The sequence below is a fragment of the Oncorhynchus kisutch genome, linkage group LG10 (assembly GCF_002021735.2).
Source record: "Oncorhynchus kisutch isolate 150728-3 linkage group LG10, Okis_V2, whole genome shotgun sequence".
NCBI lineage: Eukaryota > Metazoa > Chordata > Actinopteri > Salmoniformes > Salmonidae > Oncorhynchus > Oncorhynchus kisutch.
The window spans coordinates 16,432,760-16,447,161 of record NC_034183.2 but is presented as its reverse complement, the minus strand read 5'-3'; the positions used below and the strand labels follow the sequence as shown (position 1 = coordinate 16,447,161).

General features: G+C 40.8%; 1 protein-coding gene across 1 annotated transcript in view; it reads left to right on the top strand.

Annotated features, from left to right (window-relative positions):
- The first annotated feature begins 5,504 nt into the window (after positions 1–5,504).
- The window catches only part of LOC109897466 (potassium voltage-gated channel subfamily KQT member 1), a 323,503-nt gene continuing 314,605 nt past the window's right edge, over positions 5,505–14,402 (top strand). Inside the window, exon 1 of the mRNA XM_031833218.1 lies at positions 5,505–6,244. Coding sequence (XP_031689078.1) covers positions 5,736–6,244 — 509 coding nt within the window. The 5' untranslated portion in view covers positions 5,505–5,735. The remainder of the gene's footprint in view (positions 6,245–14,402) is intronic.

Sequence of the window (14,402 nt, the reverse complement as noted above, 5' to 3'; positions counted from 1 at the left end):
CAGTCCACGTTCATACCACTCCTTACCAAAGATACTGGCCTTTCAGCAATCTCAATGTTCAATATGTGCTGGATTTACAACGGAGTTGCTCACTGGTTGTTGGATATAACATGACTATTTTCAATGGCAAAATGTCAAGCCTAGAAAATAGAATTAGAATGTATAACAACGTCAAAAACAAACATTTACCTGTTAGCTAGGCAAGTTGTTGTATTTCGAGGCTTAAAATGAAACCTAAGACGTTTTGTGGTTGGAATTGCTGTATGAATTTAGTTTGAGAATTTAGACATGAGTTAGCAACTTTTGACAGGCCAGTTTCATCTCTGGACAAACAGAAAATTGTTGCTTAGCAACCGGATACCAACGTGTTCTGTGGAGAGAAAAAAAGGTGTTCCAATATTTGCATAATCGTTGTGATTGGAGGATAGGTTTGAGGTTTATCGAATAAGATTCATATTTAATCAGAATATTCATATTTGAAGATGGCAGACTAAAGTCAGTTTCTTTGGCACATGACATGGAGTACAGGGAGTGGATTAGCTAAAGAGACTGGTACCCAGGCTAGTGTTTATGGACTATTTAGGCCATTCAACTGTTACATTTGGGTTATCCTAGCTCTCATGATCATTATCTAAAAAAGTACGCTAGTGTTTCTGATTGTATTCATAATCTTACTTGGTTCATCCTTGGTAGACAATACAATTTATTTGCGCCGCTGAGGTCACGTGCGTCAGGTGGATCATGTTGAGCATAAGATGAAAGGTTCCAGTGTATTTCAGCAGCATCCCTGCCGCCGTGCGCGTACTGCCACCAGCTGTTGCTTTTAGCAAGCACAACACTATCCAGTTCGTGACAGACGCACTTCAGAGACAAGCTGCGAAAGGATAGAAACAATGACCTGAGTTGTTTTTTTTCTTCTAATTTCTGTATTCTAATGTTCCATTTTTTTCAATGGTGTCCACTGTAATTTACGCACAAACACGTCTTACATCTGGGTACCACTTTGAAGGGAAGATAGGCTAACTGAATGTCCTCAGCCGAAAGGTAAGTTCACTTTTCTTTTTTTTCTTTTTAACATTAAATTAATTTGGGCTATCTGAAATCATTACTTTATTACAATAAAATATGTGAAGAGTTATATCCCTATAGGACATTTGAAATAACTAATAGCTGAAACATCCTAATATTCCATGTTTGGTCCTAAGTATTTGAATATTCAAAGTAATAAGATGCTACTGTAAGGTTAAGAAGATGATATTCCTATATGGAATGATTGATGATGGATTAACTGAAGGTAACTCCTGTGCCAAAGGACTCCAAAGCCTGACAGAGTTTTTGTGTGTTTGATGGTTGTCCAGCATAGCATAGCAGAGAAACTCAATCTATGGCCTGGTGACAGCAGCAGTGTTTGTGAGAACAGACTGTCATCGCATTATCTGCTGTGGAGGACAGACACGGCGGAGGGTTGCTAACCTGTTACGTTCCAGCCTCACACCACAAAGACTTGTTTCCGACAGATTTAGTGCCCATGATCCGTTCACTTTTCATACTTAGGTCAATTTCCTTAAGGAAAAGGTTTTGACGCCTACTGAATAGTGGCCATGACTTTTATGGTGGTTGATGCTGATCTATAGAGAATAAGAAGGAACATGATGGGCTATGGCCTAAATTCAGTCAATGATATCAGGGTAGTATTTCATCTGAGGTAAAGGTATTGTGTGATCCTCTATAAATGTGTTGTAGACCTTGTGTGTGGTGACCTCTGGTCTCTACCATTGGCTAAGGAATCAATCATGCAGGGTGACACACACACACACACATGATCTGTTACCAAGATGGTCCAATACCTCTCAACTTTGGACCGCTTGACATCCATCATCATTACCAGTTTGAGTAAAGTTACCAGTATTGTGTCTGTTGGTTGTGTTGATGTAAACAGATCACATGTGAAAGGAGATAGCTATAATGATGACGCATAGAGATGACACACTTCTCCAAATCCATAGTCACAATGGTAATCCCCTGTCCGCCCTCATCCCCTTGCAACATTAATGGACCAGAATCCTCTGTGTGAGCTCTCAGGGCTCAGGCCTGGGATGTGACTTCTACTTATGTACAGGCACAAGTCGTCAGATTCATGTTTGAACTTTGGACAAGAACAGAACATTCTGAGATTCTGAGACCTGGAAGTGTTAATGTCTGATTTCCTATTGTAAACAAGTGAGTTATAGCAACAGCACATATGAAGGATGAATATAAGGTAAGATATGCCATCTTAGGCATAGTCTATCATATCCAAGCTCCTTTACCCTCTGTCTCTCCATCTCCTTCTCTAGCGTCATCCACCTGAAAAGGAAAATGCACTAATTACACTGAACAAAGATTAATGCAACATGCAACAATTTCAAAGATTTTACTGAATTACAGTTCATATAAGAAAATCTGTCAATTGAAATAAATTCATTCGGCCATAATCTATGGATTTCACATCACTGGGAATACAGATACAGTGGGGCAAAAAAGTATTTAGTCAGCCACCAATTGTGCAAGTTCTCCCACTTAAGAAGATGAGAAAGGCCTGTAATTTTCATCATAGGTACACTTCACCTATGACAGACAAAATGAGAAGAAAAAAAATCCAGAAAATCACATTGTAGGATTTTTAATGAATTTATTTGCAAATTATGGTGGAAAATAAGTATTTGGCGAATAACAAAAGTTTATCTCAATACTTTGTTATATACCCTTTGTTGGCAATGACAGAGCTGTAAGTCTTCACAAGGTTTTCACACACTGTTGCTGGTATTTTGGCCCATTCCTCCATGCAGATCTCCTCTAGAGAAGTGATGTTTTGGGGCTGTTGCTGGGCAACACGGACTTTCAACTCCCTCCAAAGATTTTCTATGGGGTTGAGATCTGGAGACTGGCTAGGCCACTCCAGGACCTTGAAATGCTTCTTACGAAGCCACTCCTTCGTTGCCCGGGATCATTGTCATGCTGAAAGACCCAGCCACGTTTCATCTTCAATGCCCTTGCTGATGGAAGGAGGTTTTCACTCAAAATCTCACGATACATGGCCCCATTCATCCTTTCCTTTACACGGATCAGTCGTCCTGGTCCCTTTGCAGAAAAACAGCCCCAAAGCATGATGTTTCCACCCCCATGCTTCACAGTAGGTATGGTGTTCTTTGGATGCAACTCAGCATTCTTTGTCCTCCAAACATGACGAGTTGAGTTTTTACCAAAAAGTTATATTTTGGTTTCATCTGACCATATGACATTCTCCCAATCTTCTTCTGGATCATCCAAATGCTCTCTAGCAAACTTCAGACGGGCCTGGATATGTACTGGCTTAAGCAGGTAGACACGTCTGGCACTGCAGGATTTGAGTCCCTGGCGGCGTAGTGTGTTACTGATGGTAGGCTTTGTTACTTTGGTCCCAGCTCTCTGCAGGTCATTCACTAGGTCCCCCCGTGTGGTTCTGGGATTTTTGCCCACCGTTCTTGTGATAATTTTGACCCCACGAGGTGAGATCTTGCGTGGAGCCCTAGATCGAGGGAGATTATCAGTGGTCTTGTATGTCTTCCATTTCCTAATAATTGCTCCCACAGTTGATTTCTTCAAACCAATCTGCTTACCTATTGCAGATTCAGTCTTCTCAGTCTGGTGCAGGTCTACAATTTTGTTTCTGGTGTCCTTTGACAGCTCTTTGGTCTTGGCCATAGTGGAGTTTGGAGTGTGACTGTTTGAGGTTGTGGACAGGTGTCTTTTATACTGATAACAAGTTCAAACAGGTGCCATTAATACAGGTAATGAGTGGAGGACAGAGGAGCCTCTTAAAGAAGAAGTCACAGGTCTGTGAGAGCCAGAAATCTTGCTTGTTTGTATGTGACCAAATACTTATTTTCCACCATAATTTGCAAATAAATTCATTAAAGATCCTACAATGTGATTTTCTGGATTGTTTTCTTCTAATTTTGTCTGTCATAGTTGAAGTGTACCTATGATGAAAATTACAGGCCTCTCTCATCTTTTTAAGTGGGAGAACTTGCACAATTGGTGGCTGACTAAATACCTTTTTGCCCCACTGTATGCATATGTTGGTCATAGATCCCTTAAAAAAAAATAGTAGGGGCGTGGATCAGAAAACCAGTCAGTATCTGGTGTGACCACCATTTACCTCAAGCAACATGACACATCACCTTTGGATTGAGTTGACCAGGCTGTTGATTGTATCCTGTGGAATGTTGTCCCACTCCTCATCAATGGGTGTGCGAAGTTGCTGGATATTGTCGGGAACTGGAACATGCTGTCATACACATCGATCAAGAGCATCCCAAACTTGTGTACAGATCCTTGTGACATGGGGCTGTGCATTATCATGCTCAAACATGAAGTCGATAAAATGCAATTGTGTTCGTTGTCCGTAGCTTATGCCTGCACATACCATAACCCCACCACCACCATGGGGCACGCTGTTCACAACGTTGACATCAGCAAACCGCTAGCCCACACGACGCCATACATGCTGTCTACTATCTTCCCGGTACAGTTGAAATTGGGATTCATCCGTGAAGAGCACACTTCTCGGTTACGACGCCGAACTGCATTTAGGTTAAGACCTTGGTGAGGACAATGAGCATGCAGATGAGCTTCCCGAGACGGTTTCTGACAGTTTGTGCAGAAATTCCTGGTTGTACAAACCCACAGTTTCATCAGCTGTCCAGGTGGCTGGTCTCAGATGATTCCACAGGTGAAGAAGCCAGATGTGGAGGTCCTGGGCTGGCGTGGTTACACGTGGTCTGTCTTTTGAGGCCGGTTGAACGTGCTGACAAATTCTCTAAAATGACGTTGGAGGCGGATTAATTAACATTCAATGCTCTAGCAACAGCTCTGGTGGACATTCCTGCAGTCAGCATGCCAATTGCACGCTCCCTCAACTTGAGACATCTGTGGCATTGTGTTGTGTGACAAAACTGCACATTTTAGAGTGGCCTTTTATTGTCCCCAGCACAAGGTGCACCTGTGTAATGATCATGCTGTTTAATCAGCTTCTTGATATGCCACACCTGTCAGGTGGCTAGATTATCTTGGCAAAGGAGAAATGCTCACTAACAGGGATGTAAACAAATTTGTGCACAAGATTTGAGAGAAATAACCTTTTTGTCCCTATGCAACATTTCTGGGATCTTTTATTTCAGCTCATGGAACATGGGACCAAGACTTTACATGTTGCGGTTATATTGTTGTTCAGTATTTCCTTAAGGAGACTGACCTGGGTCTTAAAAGTGGTGAACAGATTATGGAAACAAGTCCTTGTGGTCAGAGGCTGAAAGGCTATTCCTGGAGAGCTACATGTTGTGGCTGTCAACTTTTGCTTCAGTGCAGCACTAATACCCTATTTCATCTAATCAAGGTCTTAATTATTATTTCATTAGCTGCTGTTTAGGGTTTAAGTGTCGGGCTTGGTCAGAACCAAAGCCTGCAAAGTGCCAACCATCTCAGCGGGTTGGTGACTGGTACTGTGTTACAAGGTTCAACTGTCACTGTGATCACCCTACCCATTAGATCTAACCTATCTGATCTCCTCTTCTCCTCTGCAATTCTGTCGCCTAACAAAGAGTTCTTTAGTCTCTGGGGTGGACGTGCCTTGTCATTAGCTGTTTATCTCCTCCCACCTGGACCTGTCTGACCTTTCCTCTGCTCCTTTGAACCGGACTGTTCTCTTTGGCAGTATGAGCGAGAAGCGAGGATGTCCCTTTCAGCTGCTGAACCGTGCGCACAGAGACTACAGTGGTAGTGGTGGTGGAGGATCCAAGACCTTCGGGCCAAATGGTCATGCCACCACCAGCCTTACCAACCCGGGACCGAGCCCCATGGGTAGGAGGAGCCAAGGCATGGGCACCATGGACAGTGACAGGTCCCTGGCCCTGGATGAGGCTGCCGCTGCTACTGCTGACAGTACACGCTACTCTCCTGTTTCACTGAAACTGGAGCCCACAGCGGTGAATAATGGGTCAGACATTCCCTGCAGCCCACAGACGGACACAAAGGACCCACCGCTGCAGATCGACGGCCGGCCCCCTGCCTACTGCCCTAACCCTCCTCTCCCTCCAGCCAGCCGGCTGCGCTCCACCATACACTCCCAGAGCCCCTACGTCACCAAGACTAGCATGCAGGGGGATGTCTACAACTTCCTAGAGAGACCCGCTGGATTGAGATGCTTCCTCTACCACTTCTTGGTGTGAGTACCTACAGTACATTTTCATCCTTTGCTGGTCAATTTAACATACATGTAGGCAGCTAAAGGGCTACTCACTTGGCACACACTGGTTGAATCAACATGGTTTCCATGTCATTTCAATGAAATTACATTGAACCAACGTGGAATATATGTTGAATTGACGTCTGTGCCCAGTGGGTAGACAGCTTCTCTAGATCAGTGGTTTTCAACCGGTGTGCCTTGAGGAACTCTCAGGTGTGCCGTACATTTTTTGCTACTCTTGATTTAAAAGAAATGTATCTCACAAATGTGACCTGTGGAATGTACATGTTATTTTGACTTGGGAGCACCACTGCCGCTCAGATAATGCATTTTACTGCGCATGATTACATCTGTATTATTGTTTCAAGTCTGTTGTGCTCAGGCTGTTACATTTGAATCATCTGAGGGGGGCGCATCAAGAGCAAAGTCATTTGTATAATTTTACTTCACCTGTGAGAATCTGACAAAGTTTAGCTATATACAGTCTCTGCCATAGATAGAAAACAGAGCATGGCCTTGTGTCCGTGGTTGCACCTTTTACAATGCAGAAATCCTCTGTCTCCAGCTCAAACTGTTCAACACTGAAGACATATTTTACCAGAGCTACATTTTTTTCTTTCTGGTGTGGATTGCGTGATGCTCTTAAAGGGGTACACACAAATTAATCACCATGAGTAAGGAACTATGCAAACTATTCAAATAGTTCAAATAAACACTATTTGATCTATTAAAAGTTTGTCACAGAAAATAGATAATTTGCAGTATGGTTCAGATGAGATGGAGGTCATTACCACAAAATAAATTAATAAGGACATTTTAGGTGTGCCGCAGAATTTTCTATATCAAGGTGTGTCATGGTTCAAAAGTTTGGGAACCACTGCCCTAAAAAACACTAATTCCTAAATATATCTTTATGAATAATATTATCATGTACATTTTCTGCAACGTTTGAAAGCCACACATTTTCTATTTGAACCCCCCTCTACATTTGCATAGGGAGTGACGTGTCACATTTTCTGGCCTATCCGGACAAAGGAACAATTTCCTGTGCCTGTGACACTCACAGTTGCGCTTGCAATAGCACATATGAAACAGTCTTGACATGAAAAAATACAAAATAATTTAATAGAATTGAAACAAGATCCATTTCTCTTGGTCACAGATGGACTAAATCACGTTGTGCTTAAAGCTGAAGTTGTAACGAGTCTGCACACATTTGAATGGGGTCTCTGAGTTGCTCAGTGGATGTTGTCGTCAGTTATATGAAATAGTGCCAATATTGTACTGTCCCTAAGTATGATCATATTTGTTTTACATGACAAAGGTGAAATCTTATAGTAAGTATTTTATAATTTGATTGTTAATATATTTAGAGAGCGTTTCAGTCATTTAAATTCCTATTTCTCCACATTTGTTGAATAGTATAAAATAATGCATGATTTTTCATATTTGGTTAATATTTGTACTATGTACTTGAGCTTGTGTTCTCAAAGTGAGTACACCTTAGCAATTTAGAACTATTTTTCGCAGAAAGGTGAGTTCCAGACCTTTCTAAAACTAGGCAACTTTACCAATTATTGTTGATGGCCATCTCATGAAAAATAATTACGTTTGGGTATGTCTATTTAGGCGGGATCCTGATTGTTGCCCTATCATTCAAGAGGTTGGACAATACCGCTTCTACTGTTTATTGACTTAAACAGGGGGTGTTGAACTTGAGGTTAAAACCTCTACAGGATCGGTGTGTCTCGAGTGGCACAGCAGTCTAAGGCACTGCGTCTCAGTGCAAGAGGCGTCACTACAGTCCCTGGTCTGAATCCAGGCTGAATCACATCCGACCGTGATTGGGTGTTCCATAGGGTGGAGCACAATTGTCCCAGCATCGTTCGGGTTTGGCCGGGGTAGGCCGTCATTGTAAATAAGAATTTGCTCTTAACTGACTTGCCTAGTTAAATAAAGAGTCTTATGCAGTGCTGTCAGCAGGTGCTGCAGGCTCACCAGAGAACAGACACCCTGGATCTCTGACGAACATGTCTTGTGCAGTACCCAGTAGATTTGAGTCTTTTATATAACATTATCTAACACAGGGGATAAGACATGTGTTACCTCAGCCTCCCTCAGCCCCTCAGAAAACAGGCTCTTTTGATCCGTGGCTTGCCAAGCCTCTCACTTTCCTCAATGGCAGTGGACTGACGTAGCCCCCAATGGGGAAATGCAATCAGTGGTAGAAAAGGTACCCAATTGTCATACTTGAGTAAAAGTAAAGACACCTTAATAGAAAATGACTCAAGTAAAAGTAAATATACTTAGGCATCAAATGTAATTGCAAAAATATACTTAAGAATCAGAAGTCAAAGTATAAATATTTTCAAATTGCTTATATTAAGCAAACCTGACAGCACAATTTTGTATTTTATTTTTAATTTACAGATAGCCAGGGGCACACTACAACACGCAAACATCCTTTACAAATGAAACATTTGTGTTTAATGAGTCTGCCAGATCAGAGGCAGGGGATGCCCAGGGATGTTCTCTTGATAAGTGTGTGAATTGGGCCATTTTCCTGTCCTGCTAAGCATTCAAAATGTAACGAGTACTTTTGGGTGTCAGGGAAAATGAATGGAGTAAAAAGTACATTATTTTCATTAGGAATGTAGTGAAGTAAAAGAGAAGTAGTCAAAAATATAAATAGTAAAGTAAAGTACAGATACTGCAACAAACGACTTAAGTAAAAATATTTTTTAAATACTACTTAAGTACTTTACACCACTGAATGCAGTTTACTGACTAAAGTCAGACAGCTTTACTGATTTTATATTCTGTTAATATTCCACCATACACAGCAGATACAACCACAAACAGCTGATTATTGTTTTTTACCTATGAGGTTGGCTGGAAGGAATAAAAAAAATAGTGATTTTGCCAGACAGCATAGGCAGCAGCCCTATAGAGATGAGATGACGACTTGGAATGAAATAAAGTCATCAAATAAAACAAATGTGATATAGGGTGCACAACAACTGCAATATTTTATTCAAGTAAAGTAATGTGAATAAATGATGGTTAATAAGTGATAAGCAGTAATGGGCAGCCACTACCATCACGGGACCTTTATCAATGGTTTTATTCTGTGTTGCATAGTGCATTTAATGTTTTTTTTAAATAATTGAAATTGAAAACCGTTATTTTTTTTAAACGAACCAACCTCAAAAATAAATAATCGCCTAGCACTACTTTTTCTACATATGGTTGTGTTACAGCCTGCATTTAAAATGGATTCCATTTAGATGTTTCTATACCTGGCCTACACACAATACCCCATAATGTCGAAGTGGAATGATCTTTTTTGAAATGTTTACAAATGAATACAAAATGAAAAGCTGAAATGTCTTGAGTCAATAAGTATTGAACCTCTTTGTTATGGCAAGCCCAGTAGTAAAAATGAACTTAACAAGTCACATAATAAGTTGCATGGACTCACTCTGTGTGTAATAATAGTTTAACATGTTTTTTTATGACTACCTCATCTCTGTTACCCACACATACAATTATCTGTAAGGTCCCTTAGTCAAGCAGTGAATTTCAAACAGAGATTAAACCACAAAAAAGCGATGTTTTCCAAAGCCTTGCAAAGAAAGGCACCTATTGGTACATTAGATGGGTAAAAGAAAATAAGCAGACATTGAATATCCCTTTGAGCATGGTGAAGTTATTCATTCAAGTTTGGATGGTTTTCCAATACACCCAGTCACTCCAAAAATACAGGTGTCCTTCTTAACGTAGTTGCCAGAGAGGAAGGAAACCGCTTAGAGGGCAATGGTGATTTTAAAACAGAAAACTGAGGATGGATCAACAACATTGTAGTTACTCCACAATACTAACCTAATTGACAGAGTGAAAAGAAGCCTGTACAGAATTAAAACATTACAAAACAGGCATCCTGTTTGCAACAAGGCAGTAAACGAATATTGCAAAAAATGTGGCAAAGCAATTAACATTTTGTCCTGAATACAAAATGTTATGTTTGGGGCAAATCCAATAGAACACATTACTGAGTACAACTCTCTGTATTTTCAAGCATAGTGGTGGCTGGTTTTTCAGGATATAAAATAAACGGAATGGAGTTAAGCACAGGCAAAATCCTAGAGGAAAACCTGGTTCAGTCTGCTTTCCACCCGACACTGGGAGATTAATTCACCTTTCAGCAGGACAATAACCTAAAACAAGGCCAAATCTACACTGGAGTTACTTACCAAGAAGACAGTCAATGTTCATGAGTGGCCAAGTTACAGATTTGAAAATGTATGGCAAGATCTGAAAATGGTTGTCTAGCAATGATCAACAACTATTTGACAGAGCTCGAAGAATTTTGAAAAGATTACTGGGAAAATGTTGCACAATCCAGCTGTAGAAAGCTCTTTAAAGACTTACCCAGAAAGAATCACAGTTGTAATCGCTGCCAAAAGTGCTTCTACAAAGTATTTACTTCGTTTTGAGAAGATATTTCTGTATTTAATTTTAAATAAATGTGCAAAAATGTCTTAAAACACATTTAAATAAATGTGCAAAAATGTCTTAAAACATGTTTTCATTTTGTCATTATCCAGTATAATGTGTAGATGGGTGAGACAATTTAAAATTAAATCAGTTTTTAATTGAGGCTGTAACACAGCAAAATGTGGAATAAGTCAAGTGGACACACGCACACTCCTATAAAAGCACCTGTCAATCAAAGCAATCAGTGTATGTCAGACACAAGCAATATTTAACCTTTCCATAAAACACATTAAAAAACTTTCAGATTTTTGGAAGTATTCTATAAGATAATGAATTGACAAGGAAAGTATGAAGGGGACAGCTATTCTTTAGTATGAAGATAGCCTAGGCTACTATTGTACTGTGTGGGGATAGGAGCGTGGCAATTCTTTTTGCCGCCCCTATTTTTATTTTTATTTTTATTTCACCTTTATTTAACCAGGTAGGCTAGTTGAGAACAAGTTCTCATTTGCAACTGCGACCTGGCCAAGATAAAGCATAGCAGTGTGAGCATACAACAAAGAGTTACACATGGAGTAAACAATTAACAAGTCAATAACACAGTAGAAAACAAAGGGGGGGGTCTATATACAATGTGTGCAAAAGGCATGAGGAGGTAGGCAAATAATTACAATTTTGCAGATTAACACTGGAGTGAGGCCAGATTAACACTGGAGTGAGGCCCGATTCTGGCTGATAGGGGGGCATATCAGCCAGAATCGGGCCTGATCAGCAAAAGAAAGGTTGATTAGTCTATAAATTAAATAAATATTCTGTATCAAATTATACCATGCCAGTTTGGAGAAGACTGACACATTGTCTATTGGACACAACATTATCGCATTATAGGCCTCAGAGCCAGAACAACCTTGTCAACTGCTGTTGAATAATTCATATATAAATCAGACACATTCAACCTTTTTTAAAAGAAGACCAATTTATTTATTTATTCGCAAGCAATGAAAACATGCATTGTATAAAATAATAAACTATTTTTAGTTTGATGCGTTTGAGCCTATAGCACTTTACATCCCTGGCAGATCAGCTGGTCCAACATCAAAGGACAGTTGGAAAGATGATGTTTTAAGGGATACGTCACCCCTTCTCTATTTAACTATATACTTCCATATATGTCCATGTCATAAAAATGTTGAATTTCCTCACTTCACGCAAATACCCACCGAGTGTTCAACCTTCCCAAGTTCTCCCATGTCACCGAGCACCTACGCACACTCCACTGGCTTCCAGTCAAATCTCGCATTCACTACAAGACCATGGTACTTGCCTACGGAGCAGCAAGAGGAACTGCCCCCTCCAACCAAGCTATGCTCAAACCCTACACCCAAACACGAGCACTCCGTTCTGCCACCTCTGGTCCCCCCGCTCAGCCCAGTCCAAGCTCTTCTCTGTCCTGGCACCCGATTGGTGGAACCAGCTTCACTCAGAAGCTAGGACAGCAGAGTCCCTTGCCCGTCATCCGAAAACATCTGAAACCCTACCTCTTCAAAGAGTATCTTAAATAATGCCACAGCTTTTGTGAACTAACACTCAACTTTTTGACCCCCTTACTAGTTCTGACTCTTCTGATAGCTACTTTGAGGTAAAATGTACTTTATATTTTTATAACCAGACCTTGCGGGCGCTGCAGGATTTCATTCCTTCACGGCGCAGTGTGTTACCAATTGTTTTCTTGGTGTCTATGGTCCCAGCTGCCTTGAGATCATTGACAAGATCCTCCCGTGTAGTTCTGGGCTGATTCCTCACCGTTCTCATGATCATTGCTACTCCACGAGGTGAGATCTTGCATGCAGCCCCAGGCCAAGGGAGATTGACAGTTCTTTTGTGTTTCTTCCATTTGCGAATAATCACACCAACTGTTGTCACCTTCTCACCAAGCTGCTTGGCGAATGTCTTGTAGCCCATTCCAGCCTTGTGTAGATCTACAATCTTGTCCCTGACATCCTTGGGGAGCTCTTTGGTCTTGGCCATGGTGGAGAGTTTGGAATCTGATTGATTGGTTGCTTCTGTAGACAGGTGTCTTTTATACAGGTAACAAACTGAGATTAGGAGCACTCCCTTTAAGAGTGTGCTCCTAATCTCAGCTCATTACCTGTATGAAAGACACCTGGGGGCCAGAAATCTTTCTGATTGAGAGGGGGTCAAATACTTATTTCCCTCATTAAAATGTAAATCAATGTATAACATTATTGACATGCGTTTTTCTGGATTTTTGTTGTTGCTATTCTGTCTCTCACTGTTCAAATAAACCTACCATTAAAATTATAGACTGATCATTTCTTTGTCAGTGGGCAAATGTACAAAATCAGCAGGGGATCAAATACTTTCCCCCCTCACTGTATGAACAAATTCTTATTTTACAATGACGCCTACTCTGGCCCAACCCTAACCCGGACGACGCTAGGCCAATTGTGCGTCGCCCTATGGGACTCCCAATCACAGCCGGTTGTCAAACCAGGGTCTGTAGTGACGCCTCTAGCACTAAGATGCAGTGCCTTAGACCGCTGCGCTACTTGGGAGCCCACTATGACTGTGAGATGTGGTTGGCCCACCTAGTTTCTTAAGATAAATGCACTAACTGTATGTCATTCTGGATAAGAGCTTCTGCTAAATTTAAATACGAGCGTTTCTGCATCTCACTAGTAGAAACGGGCCAGATACATTTCCTGGTTGTAAGCAAACCACAATATCCAGAATTCAATGTGTATTTCAAGACGTTGAGCACTGCCCCGTGGGTGTGTATACAATTGATGTGAGAAATATCAAAATGTCTGTGTTTCTAACTGCCATTACCCAACACAAGAAGAGGTTCACCAGCTGAAGAACATTCTGGAACATTCAACCAACTCAACATCCATATTCAGTTAGACTGATGTTGTAGTATAATATTAGAATGCCTTGTATGCTCACAATTGCATTGTGGTATAGAAATTGCGTTCAAAAGTTTGGGGTCACTTAGAAATGTCTTTGTTTTTGAAAAGAAAACTCATTTTTTGTCCATAAAAATAACATCAAATTGATCATAAATACAGTGTAGACATTGTTAATGTTGTAAAGGACTATTGTAGCTGGAAACGGCAGATTTTTTATGGAATATCTACATAGGCGTACAGAGGCCCATTGTCAGCAACCATCACTCCTGTGTTCCAATGGCATGTTGTGTTAGCTAATCCAGGTTTATAACTTTAAAAGGCTAATTGATCATTAGACAACCCTTTTGAAATTATGTTAGCATAGCTGAAAACAGTTACTCAACTAGTCTAAAGAAGAACAGTTTTATTATCCCTTCACAGAACAGCGCAAACTGTCTCTAACCAGAATAGAAAGAGGAGTGGTAGGCCCCGGTGCACAACTGAGCAAGGGGACAAGTACATTAGAGTATCTAGTTTGAGAATCAGAAGTCCTCAACTGGCAGCTTCATTAAATAGTACCCGCAAAACACCAGTCTCAACGTCAACAATGAAGAGGCGACTCCGGGATGCTGGCCTTCTAGTCAGAGTTCCTCTGTCCAGTGCCTGTGTTCTTTTGCCCATCTTAATCTTTTCTTTTTATTGGCCGGTCTGAGATATGTTTTTTTCTTTGC